At 45.7% G+C, this 26,532-nt stretch overlaps 1 protein-coding gene across 1 annotated transcript in view; it reads right to left on the bottom strand.

The window, feature by feature from the left end:
• bean1 (brain expressed, associated with NEDD4, 1) overlaps positions 1-25,772 on the bottom strand; it is a 50,451-nt gene extending 24,679 nt beyond the window's left edge. Inside the window, exons 1-3 of the mRNA XM_061246650.1 lie at positions 25,333-25,772; positions 23,715-23,789; positions 22,894-23,019 (exon numbers count right to left, since the gene is read on the bottom strand). Of these exons, the coding sequence (XP_061102634.1) occupies positions 22,894-23,019; positions 23,715-23,789; positions 25,333-25,360 (229 nt within the window). The 5' untranslated portion in view covers positions 25,361-25,772. The remainder of the gene's footprint in view (positions 1-22,893; positions 23,020-23,714; positions 23,790-25,332) is intronic.
• Between the last annotated feature and the right edge of the window lie 760 nt (positions 25,773-26,532).

Consider the following 26,532-nt stretch of genomic DNA (forward strand, 5'->3'; position numbering starts at 1 on the left):
ATAACGTTGTGAATGGCGGCACCAGCTCTGCACACCGAGCACGAGAAGCACACGATCAGAATGTAAGAGAACGTTCGCCGGCTCGCTCCTACAGAGGTTCGTGTGGAATTAATCTCTCGTCCTCTCGTATCTCTGGTTTGCATTCCGCCCGGCTGCCGTGGAAACGAATGCCTACCGTACGATAAGGAGATTGTTGCGAAACGGGGGCAGAGGAGTGGCAGCCCCGGCCTAATCCCCTGAGGCTCTCCCCGACAGAGAGGTGGATCAGAACCCGACCACGGCCCATCCCGGGTGCCACGACAACCTACCGCCGGCAAGATCGGGAACAGAGGACGCGAGGTTCTGGAACGGGAAGAACGTCTGTGCCAAAATAAAACCAGTAGTACAGGATGCTCGTTCTGTGGCCCAGAAAAGAACCAGACATTAAAATATCCTTGTTTCTGCAAAAGATACAGCTACAGGTTTTTTAATAAAGACTGAGATTGAGTTTGTGAGTATATTGCAGTATATTATAAGATATATTGTACCAGCACTGTAACTACAACTCATTTGATGCCCAGCTCCAAGATCGTTGAATCACATTAGTGCAAACAGACAAGTGAAATGTGATTTACTTGAGAATGTATTGCTGCTGTCTGAAAGCCAGACTGCATTAAATGAGGGGACTGAAGTCTGAGTGGAAGGATGTGCTGTAATAAGAATCTGCCAGGACAATGAACAACAGAAAGCACTGATTAACCGGGGTCATTTACAGACAGTTTGGGCTCTTCCTTAATGCGAAGTCTACATAAATGTCCATGAGCAAAACTAACAGCCACATTAAATGCGATTGGCTATGCAGTGGCCTCAGGCTAATGTTGCAGAAATGGCTGTCAGGACTAATTTTCTCCACCTGTCTACTGAGCGGGCAGTGATCCATGGTGACATACAGACCTGCTGCTGTGAACTCATGTACAATTTATGCTAACGCTCACCGGCCAGGTGCAGTGCACCACTGTCCAACAGGGGGCGAGGGGTACCCACTGAAGAGCATCGAGGATGGTAAATGGTTGGCATTTATATAGCGCCTTTATCCAAAGCACTGTGCAACTGATGCTTCTCATTCATCCACTCACACCAATGGCAATTGGCTGCCATGCAAGGCACCAACCAGCTCATCAGGAGCATTTAGGGGTAAGGTGTATTGCTCACGGACACTTCGACACACCCCGGTGAACATTATTTCTTGTGATTTTATCTTCTTATCACACCACAGTTCCCAAGTCAGGCTTGCATGAACGCAAGTCGAAGGATGACCTGATCAACCAGAAGAGATTGCTAGTGAGCTATGATACTACAATCCTGGACCATCCATATACTTGAACGGGCGGCCTGTAGCGTAGTGCTTAAGGTAAATGACTGGGACAGGCAAGGTCGGTGGTTCGAATCCCGGTGTAGCCACAATAACATCCTCACAGCCGTTGGGCCCTTGAGCAAGACCCTCAACCCTGCATTGCTCCAGGGATTGTCTCCTGCTTAGTCTAATCAACTGTACGTTGCTCTGGATAAGAGCATCTGCCAAATGCCAATAATGTAATGTAATGAACAGTGCCATAATACGATGAGCCATCCAGCAACTTCAGTGAGGAGTCATTGCAGAAGAGTGATGTGTTTGAGCAGTTATTACTGAACACTGAGGACTCTTCCTTAATGGATAGATAGATGGATGGATAGATCCGCTCTGGTGGACTAATGCAGAGAGAACACGAGAAAAAAGGTGGAAAGAGGAACGAGCATTCCTTTGTGCTATGGTTGCCATCATCACTCTTTTGGCCCCATCAAGGCCCGTCCAGACAAGCGCAGAGAGACGGTCACCACTCCAGTCCTCTCACACACAGATCAGTAGGTGTGAAGCTGCCAACTGTTGTTTTTTTTTTTTGCCCTCCTCCTCTATAGAAACACAGCAGATTTTGTCTCCGGAATGTTCTCTTGTCATCGTGGGTGGAGAGCACGACTCACAGGCGCAGGAACGTCTCCTCACCCACAGCTTTCTGGATTAACCTCATCTGACAGGACGTAAGCGTAATTATGTCCAAACCTCCTGTCCTGGCCGTTAGTCATCCGTTTGCCAAAGACAAGTGCTCCTTTATGCACAAATAGGGAGGCCAAAGAAATAACTCACTTGTTAAAAGGTTGACCCCGTTTTCTTCTTACAGACACAGTTATAGTACAGATCCCAAATTAAGACAACTGTTCTGCTGTTGCTGTCCGACATGAATCCTTGTCAGGCAACAGCTCCTGCAGTTCCAATCAAACTTCATTCCAGTGTAAGGAATGAATAGATCTCCCCTCGAAGCACCGAGATTCTCCTCTCAGGAATTCAGAACTCTACACAACCACACACACACACACACACACAGCAAATGGTAGACGGTGCCACTCTTCCACGAGTTTGCGGAAAACTCACTTCCTGCAAGTGAAATCCACCCAGAGAAACACTGGCACGAACGAGTTAGCGGTTTGTTGCGCACATTAAAAAGTGACACTATTCTCGTGAGTCGTCACACTGAGTCCCTGAGGCTGTTATTGGGGGGGGGGGGGGGGGGGGCGGGATGTGGCATGCTGAGGCAAAGCTGTAATTTTCTATGTGCAAAAGGCGTGGGCTGGAGTCGGGTTGAGGAGGGGGGGGGGTGGGGGATCGTCAAGTGTGACACAGAAGTGAGATGGTGTTTTGTCTCCTTACATCGGTGTGATGAAAGTCATTATTCTCCGCTGTAGGACAGAGAGGACAGCTGTGATATCCATAGAATTAGTGAAATCAGCAGGGGAAAGGGAATGCCCCTCCTCCCCCCTCCTGGAGCAGCAGGTCTGCAAAACTTGTGCAGATGAAGATGGACAAAGCAGAATTGACCCTCACACTGCAAAAAATGGGTGTCTTTTCGATTTAGTCTTCTAATTCTACTTACGATCTTTTTTTTCTCCCCCTCTCAAGTAGAAAATATTAGCTTGTTTTGAGTTCATGTTTGCTTGACAAGTAAAATATTCTTACCCATTTGGTAATATGTTTTGTCTTATTTAGCAAAATGTAAGAGTCTAAATATGACTAAAATACTTGTTGCGATTAAATTCTTCTTTTTTGCAGAGCATGGGTACCGAATCCTCTCCTCTGATGTAACCCGTATCGCCCCAGAACGGATTTAACCCTAACCTCATTTTACATTTTTTACATTTTAGTCATTTGGCAGACGCTTTTAATCCAAAGCGACTTACAAGTGCATAGGCTCTTCCACAAGCTAAAGCATCACATCCATAACAAGGAAAATACACATGAAGTGCTGTTCTAAACAAAAAAAAACAGTAATTGTAAGTGCAATTAAAAAAAATGTTTTTTTTGGGGGTAAGACAAGAGGGATATCGGAAAGGGGGGGCACCTCAGAAACGCAAAATGTGAATTAGACAAATGGGATGTCTTTACGTTATAAGTGACTTTGACTGTGGAATGATTGTTGGCGCCAGACAGGGTGGTTTGAGTATCACAGAAACTGCTGCTTTTTCATGCACCACAGTCTAGAATTTGCAGGTAGCTGAGGGGTAAGGTTGTAATTCTCATCAGTACATGGAGCCAAATCAAATCAACAAAAAACATGGATCAACAAAAAAAATTGCGTACAATTGGCCACCAAATGGGAAAAAATCTGAATGGAATGAAATGGCAGACCTCAATTTCGATTTCCAGGTCAGGCGAGGAACGAGGAGAGAAGGAATGAATAATTTTGAATCAGTCAGTGCTGCTTTAAGACCTCCTGCTCTTATCATGTCCCACTTTCAACCGTCTGACAAGCACAGGGAGACTAGACCTCGGCCCTAGTGCTGAATGATGTGAGAATGGTGGAATGTTACAAAAAACTCACTAGTATTTTAGTCTTATATCGAGACTTAATATTGCATTTCTATTATGTTTTGGCTAAAAAAAAATGTTTGCTTGACAAATTGTAAAATTGTAAAACATACTCTCATTACAGGATAATGTTTTTACAGGGTAGAATTATCACTATCATTCCTCCAGCGGTTTCAGAGGTTTGGAAAGCAGGGCTGCCCTGTACAGTCCAGTCCATTAAATGTGTATAAGTGTGAGAAGTATATGCACATACACGCACACACACACACACACACACACACACACACACACACACACACACTCTAGCAATCGGCTGAAACTGGGCTTCTGTATCTGTTCAGGCCATTAGGTCAAAAGCCCAAAAATGCGATGATAAAAGTAATCTCAGACTTCCATAAAAGCAACAATGTTTTTAAGACCTTGACGCCCGCAAGTAAATTTGTCGACTGGTGCCGTTTTTTTTTTTACTCAGGGACAACAGCTCCACCGCTAACTGAGCAGCAGTGCTGGTCTTTACTGGGGAAGAGCTGTTGCGGGGCGGATTCTGCGGATGACATGGCCCAGCTTCCTGACGTATCGAGCGCTTGTCAGCTCCCATCCGCATCCGAGTCCATGGAAATCATTAAACAGTCACATTAAATGACTGGACCCAAGTGGAACTTCTCAGCCAAGCTAACACAACATGAAGCCTTCAGCCACCCTTATTCCAGTTCAGCTGCTATAGTACCTGCGGTGTGGTAGCTGATGGGAAATTTATGCGATGGTTCCTCTCGCGGTGAGTGAAAGATGCTCAATGCGTAGTGACGTTTGAGTGACAGGTGGGGACACTAATGCATGAACTCCGATCTCCATAGTCAGGCACTGGAGAGAAGTACTAATGCCGGTCTGGAGGAGAACACCTTTGCTGACACAGCTGATATACAGTAGTTATAAGCACAGAGCAAACACAAAGCACACATCACTACTCTGAGATGGCCAACGCTGTCCTGCAGTTCTATAAGACTATAAGTTCTATAAGAGGTTGTTCCAAGCATGTTGGAGAACTTGCCACAGTTCTTCTGTAGACTTTGGTCTGCTCCATGCTTCTGATCTCAGACAGCCTTGATCAAGTTTTTATGTAAAAAGTAGTCAATTGCTTACAGTAATATGTAAATTAAATTAAATAAAAAAATGTAAATGACATCTTTTAGAAAATGAATATTTGGAAATCTCAAATGTGTTCTTTTATACACACACACACAAAAAAAACATATATATAATAAAGTCTAGGTGCCTAAGACGTCTGCACACTGCATATTACCTCATTCACACAGACACACAGGTGCACTCACACACACACACACACACACACACACACACACACACACACAGATACATACTCAACAAACAAAGACACAAACATGCACATACACACACACACTCAAGAAAACATACTCACACAGACACACTCATTCACACATGCGCACGCAACATGTGCACACATGCACATGCACACACATACACACATACATGCGCACACACATACACGCACGCACACACTTGCACACACACATACACACACACACACTCACGCACACACCCACTCACGCACACACTTGCACACACACATACACACATACACACACACACACACACATACACACACACACTCACACACACACTTGCACACACACATACACACATACACACACACACACATACACACACACACACTCACGCACACACTTGCACACACACATACACACACACAAAGTAATGACAGCGGAAGACGCACAGCCCATTTCTCTCTAAACCCCAATAATGACACGACTTGACTGAAGGAGGCTGTTCAGATTGAGGGATTATTCTGTGAGATTCACTCCGGCTCAGAGAGTTAACCTGATTGAGTCGCTCGCTTTGGTTCTTTTCGTTATTTTCCGCTGCTCTGACTGCAGGGATGAGCCGGGTCTCAGACCTCTGCCCTGAGCTCATCCTCCCGGGCTGATACGACCCCCTCGGCGGGCGAAGGGACTGAGATCTGACTGCCCGTCTCTCCCTGCACAGCATCAGTCACCCTCCCAAATCGATTGAGTGTGAGTTGGATTCAGTGGCTGAAGGTCACTCTGGCGTGGGGACGGCAGCTGCTTACCGGGACGGCCAGCGTCTCCCGAGCAACCAGACAGAGCGAGAGAGAGAGAGCACGCTCACTGTGAGCACACGCACAAACACACCGACACACACCCACACACACACACACACACAAACACACCGACACACAGCCACATGCACACACACACACACACACAAATACACACAAACACACCGACACACACCGACACACACCCACACACACAAACACACAGACACACAAATACACACAAACACACAGACACACACACCCCCACACACCCACACACACAAACACACAGACACACAAATACACACAAACACACAGACACACACACCCCCACACACACATACACACAAACACACAGACAGACACACACAAGCACACACACATGCACACACACACACACACACACACTTTTTTAATCATCTAAATTGTGTGCCTGAACAGCTAAACCTGCAATTCAGGCTGAATGAACAGAGCTAAAAACATATCCCATATCCCATGACCCATTTGCAAAGCTGGATTCAGCACTAAAGCACAGGCAAATTCGACAGGGCAAGACTACATCACCTGGGATTCAGACCAGCAGAGCCCCACCTGTAGCATGTTATACTGAATGGCAATACAGTGAAGAGGGAACTGCAGCCTGGGCCAGCACATGAGTGTAATGGCTGTATCATATATTTTAGCTACATTACATATTTCCATATATCAGGTACTGTATCTACAGCTTGCAACAAATGAAGAAAATGCTTAACCTACATAAGTCCACTTAAATGATGCAAATAAAATGTGAGAAAAGGGTCATCATTCGAGAACAAGATGACTGCTGAGTGGGGGGAAACGTGGCCGCCCCCATTCATTCCTGAACCAAAAGACCTGCACCGGAAAAAAAGAGAAAAACAGGAAGTGGAAGGAATATGGGCCAGAGGCTTATCGAGTGGCAGAATATATGGGTCACGCTGGAACAAGGCCGCGTGGGATTGTTTTTTTACTGGTTTCTGGCTCAGCTACTAAAATATCACAGAGTAGGACAGAGATGCAGATTATTCCATTTTTCTGCATGTAGAAGGCGTGGTTTTTGTAATTTCTCAGCGAGACAATCCTCTGAGGAGGATGAGCACTTCTGCTTCTGAGCTCATTAGAGTCTTGTATATCTAATTTTGAACAAATTCTGCACAGAACGAAGAATTGGGAAGCAGCCAGATGAGATATATTTGAACACTTCACTACTACAACTAATGCTTGTTCATTCCTGAATCTCCAGCAAGAATATTTCATCATTTTAATTTTTTTCCCTAGGAAACCTTACGCAAACTAATCCAGCTTGTATGTGTGTGACATATATGAGCCAGTGTATATACTAGATGTGTATATGCATGTGCAAGTGTACAGTATCTGTATGTGAGCCATGTGTTAGACGTGTGTGCTTGTGTGAGTGTGTGGGTGTGTGAGTTTGTGCACGCATGCCTGTGTGTGCAGGTGGGTGTGTGTGTGTGTGCGCATGTGCATATTTTCACACGTTCTTGTACCTGAAAGCCCTGAGAGAGATAAAGGCAAGTGAAACTCCCTATACAGTGGATGAGGTTTCCCTAGAACAAGCCTCTTCAGGAATGAGAGAGAAGGAGCTTTAGTATCTTCTGTAATTAAGCAGTATAAGTGCAGAGGCTGGGATAAAATTGAGCGCTGGAATCTGAAGTGGGGTGGGGGCCAACTCAGGGGGCAGGAGAACATTTCCTGTGAGCACCTTTCCCCGTGCGGGGTGAGTGAGTGACTCCATTGCCATAGAAAGCTAATGGGGGTCAAGGCTGCCTCCTATCCACTGGCCCCTTCACACGCGCCATGGCAACCGTGGCAAGCCTGAGCCCTTGGCACTGCACCAGCGTAGCGGAGAAGGAGCTGATTGGCTGTACAGTACTGTGATCAGTACTGCATGCTGCCTGCCAGCTTCTGAAAGAGACCATGGATTAAATAAACATTTTGTTTCCATGGACAGTTATTATATAACAACACTATACATAACTATATAGTTGATTGTTTGATGTGTAGAACAGGTCTATAAATAAATTGCATAAATGTACATCAAAATCATAGCTTACTGTACTATTTTTTATTGGCTTCTTGTTTAGAAAAGCAGGATGGTACCTTTTGTTACGTTCTTGCTGTTGAGACTGCTTTGAAAAGCACTTGACTATTGACAGAGGCACCGTTGCAGTCGTGGTAATATTTCAGTGCATTGCACTATCCTGGTATGTCAAAGAGTTACAGGTACAATTTATACAATCCCAGGCTGCCCAACTATATTTGACTTCAGGAAAGTTGCTGTAATTAAAAATTTTGAATACATACATATACTGTACATGTCTATAGTTGTTTGTTTGTTTATTTGTTTGTTAAAAAAATAATAATAATAAAAATAGGCCCTGGTCCTTATCTTTGTTGTACAGGTAGCAGTTGAAATTGTACTTCCCTCTAGGGTCTTTCAGCGCACTTATCCCTGGTTATGGGTATGCACTTTGTTGTACGTCGCTCTGGATAAGAGCGTCTGCCAAATGCCATTAATGTAATGTAATGCAGTTCCTTGTTCAAAAGGCAGCCAGTTGAGAAACTTGCCAGGGAAAAGGCGCCTGAATTCTGCCTGTACCACTGACTGCATATTCCTACTGTGTGATTATTAAGGAGGGGTATACATTCTCACGCATTTATGTGGGGTGGGGGGGGGGGGGGGGGGGATATTATCCCATGCGGATAACGGCGGTACCGGGCCATTAGCGTGGACTGGTACTGCAGCTACCAGGCAGTAGTATACGCACTAAATGTAAAAATGTATGTTATGTAAAGTCACTCCTGGTGAGGCTGCCAGCTAAGCAAGCCAGTAATATAGCGGGATAAATAAGAGGGAGACATGCTGTACACACAGGCGCACATGCCTACATCCATTACTCAGTCCACTGCAAAATGTGCACAGGTGGGACTTGGATATGAGTCTGGTCATAGGTTCTAAAAGTAGTAGCTTTATGTCATTCAATGCCAATTGAATACAGGCAATATGAATCATAAATAAATAAGCAGGATGATTGAAATACAGCAAGGGATATACTGTTGAATTTGCCATAATTTACAACATTCATATCAAGGGATGGTCATTTTCAGTATTTTCATCGTTCGGTTAACTGGCGACATTTAATCGATTAAGCTATTCAAAATCTGTTTTTAGAACTCCCATAATAGGCAGTACAAGCATGCTCCAATAGCTTGGACCACAGCCAAAGCAAAAAAAAGGTCAGTGTAAGAACATTAATTAGATATGTTACTGCACAACGGTGGCATCATTTCAGAATAAAAAAATGACTTAATGAATGTATGGTTGCAAAAAAAAGGGCGGCACGGATGGTGCAGTGGGTAGCACTGCCGCCTCACAGTTTGAAGGTTTGAATCCCGGTCGGCCGGGGCCTCTCTGTGCGGAGTTTGCATGTTCTCCCCGTGTCTGCGTGGGTTTCCTCCGGGTACTCCGGTTTCCTCCCACAGTCCAAAGACATGCAGGTCAGGCTGATTGGAGAGTCTAAATTGCCCATAGGTATGAGTGTGTGAGTGAATGGTGTGTGTGCCCTGCGATGGACTGGCGACCTGTCCAGGGTGTATTCCTGCCTTTCGCCAAATGTATGCTGGGATAGGCTCCAGCCCCTCTGCGACCCTGTTCAGGATAAGCGGGTTCAGATAATGGATGGATGGATGGTTGCAAAAAAGACAACTTGTCTACAGCAGTGTATTTCCATACCCCAAATATTTTGAAGGCATGACACTGGCATGGGGTGACTGCATGAAAATAGCAACTCTAAAAATCAATACCAAGATATTCAGCAATAGGCTACTCGCTGAACAAACAGACATTGTAACTATAGGACACTACCTGAGGAATGGCACGGAACAACATAGGCTACCTGTAGACAGAGTTGCGCACAGAATAACTCATCTATGTTGTGAGCTGGCAGCAGGGCTGTTTTAATTTCCCATCCATCAACATGCTACAGTCATGTAGCGCATGCTGCCGTTGTAAGGGAGGTCAGCTGTCGGAGGAAAAAGTAACGTTAGAAGGTCGGATTTTATCTTGCCAACTTTATCTTCGCTATAGCCTGTCCGTTCTCAACCTAGGCTGCAATGATCTTGCGTACTGATATATTCTGGCTCTAACAATTCCATGGGATCAAGAAAGTCTTTATTTAGCTTAACAAAATTAAGAGGCGGCATGTAATTATACAAGTGACGTGCTGTGAAATATGCCCCTTTCTGCGTTTAACCTGCACTTAGTGGATCGCGATCGTTTTCCATAATCTACAGATCTGTCATGGTGCTTTTGTTGCGCATTATATGACGTAGCTGTTGAACCAAAATTTGATGCGACATTATATATACACTGAAGTATTTACAGATTATCCTCTTCAAAATGATGCGTGCCATAGCCTTCTTCGCTGAATTTTGGACTCGGTGGTGCTGTAATCATGCTGATTTGGCTACTCTGAAATTACCACGACCCCACAACTCTAATCGAAATATAGAACAGCCTTAAAAAAACGTTTTAATAAATGTTTTTTAAAAAAAAACAACAAAAACAAAAATTATGGCTATAATCCATCCATCCATCCATCCATTATCTGAACCCGCTTATCCTGATCAGGGTCGCAGGGGAGCTGGAGCCTATCCCAGCATACATTGGGCGAAAGGCAGGAATACACCCTGGACAGGTCGCCAGTCTATCTCAGGGCACACACACCATTCACTCACACACTCATACCTATGGGCAATTTAGACTCTCCAATCAGCCTAACGTGCATGTCTTTGGACTGTGGGAGGAAACCGGAGTACCCGGAGGAAACCCACACAGACACGGGGAGAACATGCAAACTCCGCACAGAGAGGCCCCGGCCGACGGGGATTCGAACCCAGGACCTCCTTGCTGTGAGGCAGCAGTGCTACCCACTGCACCATCCGTGCCGCCCTATTATGGCTATAATGCAGGATTTAATAATGGAAAATAAGAAACCGTTAACCGGTTAAGACGTTGGCCGTTTCGGTTAAGCGGGTAATTGATGAACCATGCCCGTCCCTCCTTATTTTTACCAGTCATGAGCCAACCAAACGCTGTCTCCTGTGATCCCATGACCTCAGATTCAAGATGATAAAAAATCACTATGTAGACTGTCCCAACACTGTTCTCAATGATTTTGTACAGAAAACCATGTTTTTTTGGACAGTCCAGTTTTTTAAAATGGTGGGCCCTGTGGCAGGGGATGAGTGCCCTCTTTGGGGCGTGGATTGGGAGGAAGACCGCGGGGTTTGAGCGGGTTAGCGAGATGTGACGGGGAGCCTCTAGTTCTCTCTGCGACCGTGCTCTCGCTGTGTCAGGGCCAGGGCTCTGAGCTCTGGGAGGAAGAGGCACTGAACGCAGGGTTAATCTGGTTAAGCCCATCCCCGTCACCACCCTGTCACTGCCTCGCTGCTGCCGCATCACTGACCCTCCGCTGGGATACGGCCATCGGCTGCTTATGCAACTGGGGAAATCAAATCTGTTGCCGAGGACAGAGTGACGGTGGTTGCCTGGCGCCCCGGGGCATCGATGGGGGGGTGGGGGTTGGGGGAGGGAGAGGGGGGGGGGATTGAGGCAGATGCTGTTTATGCCATCGAACTCTGTGGGCTCCGTCTGCAGCCGAGAGAGAGAGAGAGAGAGAGAGACAGGAAACGGCATGTGCGAGGAAACACCCCGTTCCCACCGTCCTAAGCGGCCTGAGATCCACCACCCTCCGGAAACAATCTCCATTATTCCCTTTTTCTCTCCTTTTCTTCTCATTTGATCGGTGTGACAAAGCCTCTTTTTGGCTGTCTGGAAGGGAGAAGACACTGGAGATACGCACCTCACCCCCACGGACTTCAACTCCCGAGGACAGAGAAATGGAGCGCTGTCCTTTTCCTGTCCCTGCTGTAGCCTGACTGCATGTCGGTTCTCCAATACAGAGGGCCGGGGTTCAGTCACCTGACACACGGCCATCGACAAACCCCTGCCTCAGAGTCCCTGCGAGGCAACATTCTGGGAAACGTCGGAGAGAAATGCTCCCATATTTCAAGTTTGCTGGCGAAAAGGATTTCGGTCATAATCGTCATGAAGGACACAGCCCCCTCCTCCCCCTCCCAAAGTTGGATATGGCAATTAATAGATCCTATTAGGAGAGCATGCCCACTAATTGCAAAGAAAATAGCTTTTCTTCCAAAAGGCATGGGGAGAATTCACCTGACATCTGCCATCACTATCTGGCCACCTGCAATGTCTGTAATTGTTTTTTGGTGACAGGGGAACAGGAGCCAAGCCCATCACTGCATGTCTAATTCCTCCACCATATAAATTTCTCATACATACCCTGATGAAAAAAAGGACCCCATGCGTTTTCACAATTTAGGGAGCGTCGGATGTCAACACCGTGTAAATCAGAAAAACGAAACCATTATCTCTGCTTCATTATTTCATGATTTCAATTTGGACATACTGTAGGTGCATAATAAAAAAGAAAATGTTCCCGGGGTGACATCATCGCACACATGCACAGATGCAGAAACGGAGAGCGAGGAGCATATTCCCCATGCACGCATATCCATACAACTGGACGATACTTAACCCTTTACCCACATATCACTAATGTGTGATACTGGTCATTGAAAGCAATTGGGGTTCTGGAACAGCGACCGACAGTAGAATTTTGAAGCCAGAAAGCATTCCGAAAGGGATCAAAGGCTTAAAGAGAAGGGCAGCCAAACCATCTCACGGGAGCCCCCATAAGCACAGGCAGGTATGCCTTCATAATTCATAAAGACAGAGTGCCGAGTGTGACAGACATACAGTACGTGCGGCGGAACGAAACTGAGTTCACATTGCTTCATTCCCTCTGAGATGAAGCAATTTCTATGTCAGATGACCCACTTTACTGGACAGCGGCGTAGCCGAGAGACACTGGGGAAGGTGTATATTTGACTGCTATGCCAATACATTAACACCCAGGTAACCCAGAGGGAAGGCAGATACAAGAATGGATAGAAATGAACGCATGCTTGGCAGCCACATGCTGCCATTTCAGAATGAGAATATGTACAAGCTTATTTATTGAACAAAACATTTAATTTCACTGGTTTGTGTGAAATACCATTTTCAATATGGAAATCACCTCAACATGAACATTCAGGGCAAGAATAAAGAATAAAAGTAATTGAAAAAAGGCAAATTTGTTTAACCAATCAACAGAAACATTTCAGAATGAGCCTATGTGAAATGTGATTAATAGGAAATAGTACACAAATTTGAATTGGTGCACCTTTTGGAAATATTGAGATTCCGAAATTATGAAATCCTTGTTTGATGGTATCTAAAAATCAATCAAATATGCTGGTCCAAGCATCCATCAACAGCGCCAATATGGACATACTGTACCTTTAATGTATTGCATATGTGTAAAAGCTGAGACTTTATACTGAATAAACAAGGAGAACAAAATCTACAAAGTGGGCTTTCATCAATCCGCAGCATAGTGTAACATGAAAGCAAAAAACTTGAGGCAAAAAAAGGTGACAGTAGGTAAAATTGGAAGTACATTCAGGGGAAGACAAAGAAAAGTCTCAGGACTAAACCCATAGCTAGTCCTGTAAACACATATAGCATTCTATGAGTCTAGTTCTGGTACAGCATCACTGTCTACTCTCACTACAAGGAGCCATTCCTTTGATGCTTACTTTTGGATGGTAATGGCTCTGCAGTTATTGCACATGCTAGCTACAAAATTTTGGAAGATGAATATTGTTAACATTTTAATAGCACTACAAAGCTCGTTTACCATTTTATACTACCAGACGACCATGCCATGTTGGTAGAGATAGGGAACACAGTCATGAAAATTCTGACCAATCCAGAAACAGTTGGCTTGCACAGTTGGTGCCTTCTTCCAACTAGTGGTACACTTGGAAATATTGTTGTGTGAACGGAAACCAAACCAAGGGGTAAAAGGCAACATTGTAAAAAATTAGTTTCTGAAGCAGAGCTGGCGGCTGGCATCAACATGGCGCAGTGTTTTAGGGCCACAGCTATCCCTAGGCCACACAACTGGAGGCTTCTTGGAGCACACAGGTGCACAACAACAGTCCTGTTTGCGGCCACCTAATCCCCAGGGCTGGCTCTGTTTGAACAAAGCAAACAAACTACAGGTGTGAACATTTCTATCCTAAATAAATAAAACCTGTGGCTTACAGGGACACTTTGACAACACTGCTGTTTGTCTCGCAGGACACCAAAAAAAAAGAAAAAAGAAAAACTAGGTCCACATCAATAATCCCCAAAGAAAGAGCCTGTTGTTGATTTAACTGAATATGTAAAAAAAACAACAACAAACAGACAGCACAGGATGACAGAAGGGAATGAAAATGTAAATTATAAGAAAAGATTATTATTATTATTACAGTTATCAGCCTAACTGCAAAGCTACAGTTTCGCATCAATGCAAGCACGGTCACTTTGCATCACACACACACAAACACACACACAAAGATGAGAAAAATAATTTTATATCCTTGCATATTAAATATTTCAAACAAACCTTCTGGAGGAATCTATACCAACCAGAACCCCATGACACTTGAGCATAACATTAGTGTTGTGTTTATGCTGCAGCTTTTCTGAACACACACACACACACACACACACACACATACACAGAACCAATGCTAACGCAAATTAACTGAGGATATATTTCAAGGAGATGTGAGATGGCCCCCCCGTGCACACACACCCGACAAGCCCGATTCTTACATCCAGGAGAGGCAGGAAACTCGGAAAGAGGAAAAAGGGCACCGCTAGCCGAGCGGTCAATTACCCAACCCAGTCATAGCAGTCTGTAAACGCCAGTACTACCACATCAAGAAAAGATCACTTAGATGTGCTAAAGAACCTGGTTCAATACTGAACCCTGTTCAATGAGCCCTGTTCAATACTGCCACCTAAATACATAAAACATGGTAACATCATGCATTTGAGTCACAGAGCACATTATTGCCTGTGCTATGTTTCTTTAATCTGTTATTGTAAACGGCAGCACCACTTCCGAGGGCCTTTGATGGCGAACCCATACGGACAGGCGTGCAGGGTTACGGATGATTCTGCCGCCGTGGAAATGGCTCCATCATTCACTTTCACATGGGAGCGCGAGGCCATTCCCTCCATCCCGAGCGAAGGCTGGATCAGCAGAGTGGCTGATGGGAGGTTAAAGAGGGCGTTTAGATTCACCTCTCCGCCGTTTAGTCACAGCCAGCTCCGCACAATGGGATCTCTCAGTGTAATACAGACACACCGCACACATGTACATGTGCGCACACACACATGCTCACACACACACACACACACTCACGCACACACATGCTCACACACACACACACACATACTCATGCACACACATACAGACTCACACATACACACACACATACAGACTCACATACACACTGCACACATGTACATGTGCGCACACACACATGCTCACACACACACACACACTCACGCACACACATGCTCACACACACACACACACATACTCATGCACACACATACAGACTCACACATACACACACACATACAGACTCACACATACACACTGCACACATGTACATGTGCGCACACACACATGCTCACACACACACACGCACACACATGCTCACACACACACACACACACACTCACGCACACACATACAGACTCACACAAACACACCGCACACATGTACATGTGCGCACACACACATGGTCACACACACACTCGCGCACACACATGCTCACACACACACACACACACTCATGCACACACATACAGACTCACACAAACACACTGCACACATGTACATGTGCGCACACACACATGCTCACACACACACACACTCATGCACACACATACAGACTCACACACATGCATTCACTCCAAAACAAATACAAATAAGCATTCACACACACACTTACATGTGCATTCACTCGCAAACAAAACCAAATAATCATGCGCACACACACTCACGCACACACTGTAATCATTGCATTGGCCCTTACAGTATCCTCCATGTTCATCCTGCCTTCAGTGCGCACCTTTCAACTTTACAGAGGGACATATGACTTTTCCATGAGGAACTCCTCATTATTACCTTTTATGTATTTACTCAAAAGGTTCACACATTAAACACACTCATTTTAGGGGTCGCCCTGAGGGGAAATTTGTCCAGCAGCCCCCCTCCCCACCCCATCTGGGCATCAAAAGCCAGAGACTTAGGAGATGACCAGCTGCTGGAATCTAGAGGAATCCAGAGGATACTATAGGAATCCAGAGGAGAGGCCTCATTTCTCCACCGTGTGTGTGCTCAGATGTGTGACTTGGGAAAGTGCATACCTCTAAAAAAAATTAATTGGGTGTACTTTACTTTACCCTGGTGCATCTAACCGTCAGGTATGTGGGCTTTATACATTGTTGGCATTTGGCAGACGCTCTTATCCAGAGCAACGTACAGTTGATTAGACTAAGCAGGAGACAATCCTACCCTGGAGCAATGCAGGGTTAAGGGCCTTGCTCAAGGGCCCAACAGCTGTGCGGATCTTATTGTGGCTACACCGGGATTAGAACCACCCACCTTGCGTGTCCCAGTCATTTACCTTAACCACTACGCTACAGGCCGCCCCTTTATCAAACAAAGCCATGCTTATGTGTGGCACGTTCAAGTTTTAAACACTGAGGAAAGCATGTTGTAGCTGAAGAGTTTGCTCTAGTTCTCACGCATACTTTCTCATTTCGTAATATACATTTTTGCTTGGCATTGTCCAATTTCATTCATGTAAAGAACGCTCGGCGCCTGTTATTATCAGCTTTGGCCAGACGCAACCTGCGGCAGCCTTTATTGATTGAGTGCAACAACAATCCCATTTTCCTCATGCTCAAGCTTTACAAATACACCACCCCCGAAGCGTCACTTCAAGGGGACTAGCGGGGCTCTCAAGGCATGCTGGTAATTGACCTTTGACTCATCTTATTAATCAGCTCCCATCAGGGGCGGTCTTCCTCCATTCTGAAACGCGAAAGCTCGCATTTTGCCGATTGGCCAACTTTTCCGGTTCCCATGCGTTGGCGCTGGCTTTAAATGCGATTTTCACGGCTGAGGGTGGGCGGGGCCTCTCAGAGCTCTTGCAGGGTTGTGGGCTGAGCATGAGGGCATCATTCACCACAGGCAGTTGGAATTTCTGGGAACCGAATAAAGAGCTTACAGTCTAAGCTCTAAGAATGGCACCAATATCAGCGCTCCTAAAATGGCCCTGATGTCAGGAAGGGTCCCAGCTATTCTGTAGTGTTACAGCCGGGCTTTCAACCTGTTCTGATCCAGGGACCCCAGCCCAGACTCAAAGGTAAAAAGTGTTATGTTCAAAAAAAGGCTTAATAAAGATGGCTGACTGGGCTGAGGGGTGGGGGGGGAGAGAGATGGAGGTAGTGGATTGGCGGTGCGGGGTTGCAATCACAGACTGAGGGTAGGGAGGTAGCGATTGCAAACCCCCCACAGTACCTTGACGGATCCGCGGATGGAAACCCAGATGCTACACTAAGATGAATAAACGCCCTGTCTGGCTGCGTGGCGACTGCTGAAAGAAGGTCTTCTGGGGTAACGCTCCCAGGAAGTGCCTTCTAGGAAAGAAAAGCAGATTGGACTGATTACCCTGAATTGTTCACAGTGCATAAACACAATAAGGCATTTCTGGCTAAGGCTGAAAAGCTGTTTTGTCAAGAAAATGTACAAAGAAAAATAAAAAATTAAACCGCAGTCTCAAACTGTAAGGGTTTGTAAGGATACCATTAGGATTAAAGTCTGTCCTTAACACTGGCAGACATGCTATGTGGCAGTAGTTTTGTTGGTCATGGCAGCCAAGCTATGTGGCAGTAGCTTCCTTGGTCATGGCATTCATGCTATGTGGCAGTAGTTTTCTTGGTCATCTAAAATGCCAGTAAACTGAACATGAAAAAAAGGAAAAGATAAAAGAAATAAAGAAATAAAACACCATGCGTTGCTCCCTGGCCCAAAATGAAAACTCAGAAAAGCAAATTTCTCATTGGAGCATTGGAGAATTAGAAAAAGAATTGGAGAAAAATCAGGCTATATTAGCCTGTTTTTCCAGCTAACACTGGTTTGCATCTTGCTGTGTAGCCTCTGTATTATGTTTGTGAAGTCCTCTGAGGACCATCATCATTGACACATACCAGTGTATTTCAGATCCGTCGGACGGGTGTTTGGGTGTTTGTGTTTTTCTTCACCATGGTGAAAATTCTTCAGTCAACAATAGAGGCCTGCCTGGACCTACCTTTGCAATTACTGAGCTCACCAGGGCTCTATTTCATCTTGATGATGTTCCAAATTGTTCATTTTGGGAAGCATATTGTTTGACTTTTTCTCATTTCTCAGCCTCATAATGATAACTGTCATTGGCACAACACTGGTCCTCACACGGACAAACGCAAATAACAGGCAATATTGAAATTAAATTAAAGGTGACTGTCTGCACTTTAAACTCACTGTTTAATTTCACATCCAGTGTGGAGTACAGAGTCAAAAGAACATTAACTGTACCACTGTCAAAATTCTTATGGACTGGAAAGTTAGCTTTCATGAACCAAAGTTATTGGTGGAGTAAGAATGAGCTATCAACTGTTGTTGTGTTTTAGCCTATAGTTATCTATGTTGTCTCTCCCACAGCACAACACAATGATTGGTTCAAATCAGTGAGCCACTGAAAATATCCATCCATCCATCCATTATCTTAACCCGCTTATCCTGAACAGGGTCGCAGGATACATTGGGCGAAAGGCAGGAATAAACCCTGGACAGGTCGCCAGTCCATCGCAGGGCACACACACCATTCACTCACACACTCATACCTATGGGCAATTTAGACTCTCCAATCAGCCTAACCTGCATGTCTTTGGACTGTGGGAGGAAACCGGAGTACCCGGAGAAAACCCACGCAGACACGGGGAGAACATGCAAACTCCACACAGAGAGGCCCCGGCCGACGGGGATTCGAACCCAGGACCTCCTTGCTGTGAGGCGGCAGTGCTACCCACTGCGCCATCCGTGCCGCCCACTGAAAATATATATATATATATATATATCTCTTTTGACCTCATTACAAACAGCTGTTGCTTTATTGAATTCCACAACAGCACAAACTTGGAGGAGGTACAGAAGAACAGGAACCTTCAGGGAATGCACAGAAAAATGCTTTAAGAACTCCCTCAGGTCTGTGCCAGCCGCTGATCTCAGTAACAAGGTCGGATTCAAGGACGCCAGTGGAAAGAAGATCCAAGCAATGTGTTCAAGTGTCTAGGAAGGCATGCGGGAAGGTTACTTCGCTATCCCAAGTGTGAAAGAGCACTGTGGGAGCCTGAAGGGAGAAAATAGAGGAGCCATTTTGAGTTGCAAGGGCAGCAGTGCAACCTGACGAAAGTGAGACAAATGTAGCGGGGGAAGATGAAATTAAAGCAGAAAGGCATGCGCAGTGTGGCAGCGCACTGGAAGCCCAGAGAAGGTGTGGCAGCACACTGTAAGCCCAGAGAAGGTGTGGCAGCGCACTGGAAGCCCAGAGAAGGTGTGGCAGCGCAGTGTGGCAGCGCACTGTAAGCCCAGAGAAGTGTTTCTCATGCTGCTGTCCTCACAGGAAACTGTCTTTTCTGAGCCTGCTGGAGGACAAGCAGTGGAGCAGACTGCCGACTGTCAGCTGCAGCACTACCCCAGATAATACCTACACACACACACACACACACACACATGCGCGCACAAACACACACACACACACACACACACACACACAAACGCACGCGCACACACATGTGCGCACACACAAACACATACACACACACACGCACATACACACACACACACGCACACACATGCGCACACACATTCACACACACACGTGACTGTCTGCTGCAGCACTACCCCAGATAACATGACATGGGTTTCTCCAGTCTGAATCTGAGGCCCCAACATGAACACAGGCACACACACATGTGCGCGCACACATATGCACACCCACGCACACACACATGCATGTGCACACACACACACATTCACACACATGTGCACACGCATATACACCATATCGTCATCATATCTTATGATGGTCTTTCATACCTATAGTTGTGGGTATGGTTGTTTAGGTCTGCCCCAAGGGGGTAAACGCACAAGGGTTCGATTCAAACAGACTAAACGAGGCAGGTGCAAAAGTGCCCTTAAATCACTTCACACAGTGTTTGTGTGTGCATGCATGTGTGTCTGTGTGCACACACAAACGCTGTGTATGTTTTTTTGTGGTTTTTGTGAACCTACCTGGATGACTCTCAGCACCCACAAGGCCACCCGGGGGCTGATTAAACAGCCAGACTGAGAGACTCAGACCTGGAGTGCGGCCAGGATGCTCTGGAAAACCCCCTGCTCTTTTTTACGAGCGCCGTGGTGTCTGTCAACCACAACGAACGGGTTTAAGGTCTCATCGGACACGAAGCGTTGAGCGCACGCGGTCTTCACAGACAGAACGGGTAGCAGCAGCACCGCCCGAACCACCTCCACGCCTCAAACCTAAAAAGCGCTCGACGTTCACCCCCTCTTTCTCCCCCTGTCAGGAAAGCGGGGCCTCTGGTGAAAGCCTGCCCTGGGCGGCTCTGACATTTCAGGCGTGAGATGGATGAGCTATGAATTATAGATCGGAGGGAAGGCAGGGATTCATATAAACAACTTTGGCAGAATGCAGCTGATGGGCCACACTGGACCCAACAGTCCCTCACCACCAGCACATCTGATGGTCATTTCCCCCATTAAACCCTCCTGTACATCTGATGGTCATTTCCCCCATTAAACCCTCCTGTACACCTGATGGTCATTTCCCCCATTAAACCCTCCTGTACATCTGATGGTCATTTCCCCCATTAAACCCTCCTGTACATCTGCCGTCCATTACACTGGCCTGTCATTCAATCCTGACAGGGGTCAAAAACCACTGAACAACTTTCTATTAGGAGACAAAATAAAGCCCATGATGAAAGTGAAACAGGAAGGGGACACGAAAGCAAGCACAACGGTCACCGACTTTTCAGTTCTGCAGACAGTGTGGACAACTTGTTGTAACAGATTCTGACTGAACTGAGCTTTGATTTCATAAACAGATCTAAGACAACCATAATGAACACAGGTGGAAGCATATCTACATATCCCAAAATAAAATATTGTCCATTGAGAAAATGGAGGAGGCGTTCCTCAGCCAAGTGCTTTTTAACTGATTTATTTACTCTGTAAATAAGGGAACTGCACTAGACTACTATTTAAATGCTTTTTTTATGAGGAAACAATTAAAGATCCATTGACCATTCTTCAGATACTAAATGCACAATCTTGTGTCATTTTGTGGGATCAAAAATGTAGTTTTTCAAGCTGTACTGAACAAAAATGGAAACCAAATTCAGGCTTTATATTTTATTTTTATTTTTAGTGTCAACAGTTGTGTGAATTGTATTTACAACAACAAAAACAGGAAAGATGGAATACAGATGTGCAGACGTGATAGCTGAAATGAAAAACAAATGCATCAAAAACAGACTGTATCATAGCAGCACGACTGAGAGCACTTTTGCGTTTTGGCTCAAAATGGATTGCACTGCGTGACTTACGAAGGCCCCCGTGGTGAGACCACTGTTTGTAAATGCGCTGTTGGGCGCTAGGAGACCATGTGACGGTTCTAGTTAGCACGGCAGCAACGTGTGGGCACAACCGTCTCCTTGTGCAAACAGTTTACCGAAAGGTCAGCTTGCATTAGCGTTGGTCATAAAAGCGCAGCGTTGGGTGACCTGGCCGCGCACGGCACAGTGTTTAGGACAGACCGGCAGCTGCTCTGCGCGCAGAAGAGGCGGCGGTGTCACGACGTTCGCTTCCCCCTCGAGGAGGCTGTCACGCCACTTAGCATGTGCAGGTGCTGGCACCGTAACAGGCACGCTGATAAATGTATTCATTTTTTTGGCAAAACATAGTTAATTAAGCAGTAAAGGCCAGGTAACAGCGCTCCACCTTTTAACCTTTCAGACTTGTTTACCAATGACTCAGTGTTCACAACAGCCACCAGACATCACGTCCGATCAACACACAGAAAAACAGAAAAAAAAACCTCATACAAGACAACACAAAATCCCAAATGTTTAACATGGCAAACAAAACAGACAGCCAAAACAACCAGTGCTTATTTCCAAAAACAAGGCACAAACCTCTGCTCTGGATATCACTGTTTGCAGCCTCGCTAATCATCTACAAACACGTCCCGGATAATTTTCACATTCATTTCTATGGCTGATTCACAACCTTACAGTCTTACACTGCATAACTTTCTGCAGTTCCTGTCTTTCTGCAAAAGGTGACAAAATGGCTCCCATAAAAGATTTGACGGAAGTTCTGGGTTTGAACTGTTGTCTCATGACCAACGCAGGACTGCAAGGACCAAAATAAACCATGACCAAAATTCACACTTCTGTCATGCGTGCCAGAATCCCAAACCATCCAAACGCAGTCACATTTTCTTCCCCATGGCCAAAAGTGATGGCCACTAAAACCATTCCACCGCACAGCAACCCACATACGCCAGGGCCAATGCACAGCAAACCAAGCTGTCGGCACCCTTCAATTAAAGCCACCTGAGGAAAGCAAACAAACAACGTGCCCCGTGCCTGTCATGATTAGCCCATTGAGTCGTCCTGGAAGGATGAGCGGTGGCATCCAGGGGGCCCTCGGGCTGCGACACGCTAACAGGCGGGTGTGGACGTTCTCCTTACCTGAGCAGATCAGTTTCATCAACATGTGCTCCCTGCCGCAGTCCTTCCTATAGTAGCATTTCAGCCAGTTGACCAGGCAGTGGCCGAACTTCAGCTCCTCCTTCCCGCACAGCAGTGCCAGCTCATCTGCGAGGGGTGAGGGGCGGACAGAGGGATGAGGGTGACAGCCGGAGGGCGGGGCCGCCCGCAGACCAGCGACCCTTCCGCTTGGACAGGCGTTCATTGGCCGCCCCCAGCACGTCGCTCGATGTGGGGGCGCTGGGGTCGAGTGCGGGTCACCGCGGTCGTTTTTCACACGCGTGCGCACCAGACCGGGGGCCGCGGTCTGCCCGCAAGCACTGGCCGCGACAAAATGCTGAACATCATCACCTATTTCAATTTTGAGCGAGGGGAGCGTTCCCCTCGGCCATAGTTCCAATACAACTCATCCCTTAATATTGGCTGTGAGTGCTTCATCCCCAATGTTCCTTCAATTTACTCAGTGAACATATGCTCTGTGAAGACCGATAACTGTTATCTGATAACATTTATGCAGGCAAATGTTTTTTCTTATATATAGCCATATACACAGTATGCACACACAAGCAGATCTACCAATATTGAATTGCAAGTTTTTTTTAAGTTTTCATGTAGACACACACCTCAGATGATGTCTGTGCCACACATATTCCTGCGTTAACACTGCCATTCACTGTGCAGAACTGTTTTTGCTATTTTGGGCTATTCCAATTATAAAGGAGATACTGCTTTTATGCTACCGACTGTTATTTTCAAATGTAACGGCGCGTTAAACAGAAGCAGAAAACAGACGGATTACTCACAAGCTTCCGAGTCGTTCCTGCCAACTTCGATCGGGTTGGAGGTGCCGGGGACCAGGGGTGTGTGCAGAAGAAAAGCTGGAAAGGGACGTAGGAAAAGGATAAATTAATCACGTTTGTGCTCCCGACAGCCGTGCTCTGTTGTGGCGATTTTAGCTCGCCGTCTCCCGACGGCACTGTGAGGTTGGGGTTGCGTTTCTGCAAGCGCCCAATGAAGCGAGTGCACAGATTGGACGATGCTTTCCATTTGACCAAGGCGACAGCCTATCTTGCTTTATTGCCGAGAGAATGTGGACTGTAATGTTCCTGACAGTAAAAGGGCGATGCGAGGCTTTCGATCACAGTAGGCAGCCATGTGCACTGCATGTGTCCAGTCCACAGAGTGAAACAGTGGACAGGACAGGACATCCAGAAAACTATCCATATTCAACCCGAGTGATGCAACAACGACCACCTGTGTACTGTGAACGTCGTGGAGGGTTAGGTGTGTGTGTGTGTGTGTGTGTGTGTGTGTGTGTGTTTGTGTTTTACTTCGGCATGGAGGTAAAATAAATAAATACCTACATAAATGAATAATAATAATAATAATAATAATAATAATAATTTCATTTTCAGTGTCATTTTGGGAAGGAAAGCATATGAATAATATTTGCAATTATTTAGCAAATAAGAAGTGACCTGTATATAGTGGAAGCTGTGGGAAACGTAATTCATGTACAGGCCTAATATTGCGTGGCCTGTGTGGCCTATGTGTCAGGCATGCACTGTGAAGGGTTATAACCGATCGAATGGATTCATATTGTAAAATTGTATCGCTTGTAATTCACTTCACGTTGAAGGGTTCCCCCCGTGGGAACAGTACATTCCCTGTTCTGCGACAGTGAAATCGATCCACTTCGGGGCACTTTATAATTCTGACGTTTCTTGCCTGTTGCAATTAAATTCACTTAAATCTGCGCACCACTCCAAACCGGTCGCGCTACTCCTATACGTGACGCACAAGAACAAACCTGCACACATGAATACAGCGTGGGTTTGGAGAGCAATGTCGTTCTTTTGAAGCACCTACTGTAAGAACTTAAGAGTCCCGTTTCCTTATACTGTAAACTGGTACGGTACAGTTCCGTGCGCATGCTGCCACTGTCCCGAGCGATCTCAAAATCATAAACGAGCCGTGAGCTAGACATTTTAGGCAGCGGTTTCGTGATTTCAATACCAACATACACACTAAGTCGTGTTTGTAACTAAATAAAGTAACCACTGGAATTAATAGGTAACGTTGCACTACGTCATTGACTAGTAGCCTACATACAGTATCGTTAAAGCTTGCACGTGCATGTGTACGGCCAGGAAAGCCCGAATAGCCAGCCTACTCAACATGTGGACCCACTTAGCCTGCACCATCACAATCTAGAAGACGAAACGCTTTAAGAAGGTTAACTAAATGAGGATGATTTTGGTATGAATTCATCTCTGGTTTCAAATACTGGCTGAGCAACAAGACTAACACTTTAACTCTGGCCATTGGCTATACGAGCTACAGTGCAAGCATAGCCTACATAGTATGTACAAATGACCATATATGCAGCCATTCACAAAAAAACTGAGAAATGGTACGTACCCCTCAGGAGGCGTAATGTTATCCCCATGCGAGTCAGGTGTGCTCTTGTCCTTCAGATTTCATCGACAGACTAACTGATGTAGATGCTAAATCATTTTCGTACAAATCATGCTACATTTCACCCAGATGCATTCCGTATTCACGGAGGTTATTCGTTGTACAGACAAGGCATACGAAATAGAAGACCTAAATTGATGCTGCTGCGTTCTGCTGCAGTAGCCCTCGTACACCTTTCGTGAAGCCAGCTCGATTCTCAAGAACCAGTGCCTTAGGACAGCGAGCTAATGCAGTTCTTTCACGGCAAATAGGCGAGATAAACTCTCCCCCGAACGAAGTCTTTTCCACGTACTTTTGATTCGTTCGGACGACATTCAACGACGTTTAAGTTCTTTCCTTTCTAAATATCCCAGTTCCATATTCTGGTCCATAGTGTTCCCCCGCGTGTAATCGCGTCAGTGAAATCCCTTGTCCGTAGATCGCAGAGCTTCTCTGTCCTCCTCGTTGGGAGATCACAGTCTTTCATTCAGCTGACAGGCAAGCTGTCATGTGCTAGGTCCCGCCGTTTGTTTACACTAGCCAAGTAATGACACAACGGTACAACGCTTACTGAGGAAAAACGAGCACACCTTGAGGAACGGATTTTCTCCACCGTCTTTCATTCCCCTGCTATATTTTCTGTATCGAAACAAACGGAATAGCCTATAATAATTCGCTCGAAGACAGCTTGCTTGATATATGTTATGTGGTGCATTAAACTATTCGGCGATAAGGCCATTTTCTGTGATTTAAGGTATATTAGCGCATCATGGCAATAGTGTGCTGTTTGCAAATGATGTGGGGAGCGCGTAGAATGGAGCTCCGTTTCACATTTTGTCAACAGGAGACAAAATCACAACAAAATGACAACGAGTACAAGTCTTGCAGTTAACATATTTAGAGATTAAAAGCTGTTTAACAAACCCACAAAACTGTTGGTTCTTACTTGGACGTAATTTGTTGGTGAAGGTTTGGTTGATGTGTCTATCCTAACATTTGGAACAAGATAAATACGGAAAATGGCATTAGTTATAGCTCTATGCAATGGCAATAGTGAATTATGTAATGACTGAATAATTGAACAGATAATTAAGAATACATTTGTTAAATAATTTGCTATTGCATTTGATGCAATTCCCTGTCATTATTTGACACAGTGGCCTA

The sequence above is a fragment of the Conger conger genome, chromosome 6 (assembly GCF_963514075.1).
Source record: "Conger conger chromosome 6, fConCon1.1, whole genome shotgun sequence".
In the NCBI taxonomy this organism is placed as follows: Eukaryota; Metazoa; Chordata; class Actinopteri; order Anguilliformes; family Congridae; genus Conger; species Conger conger.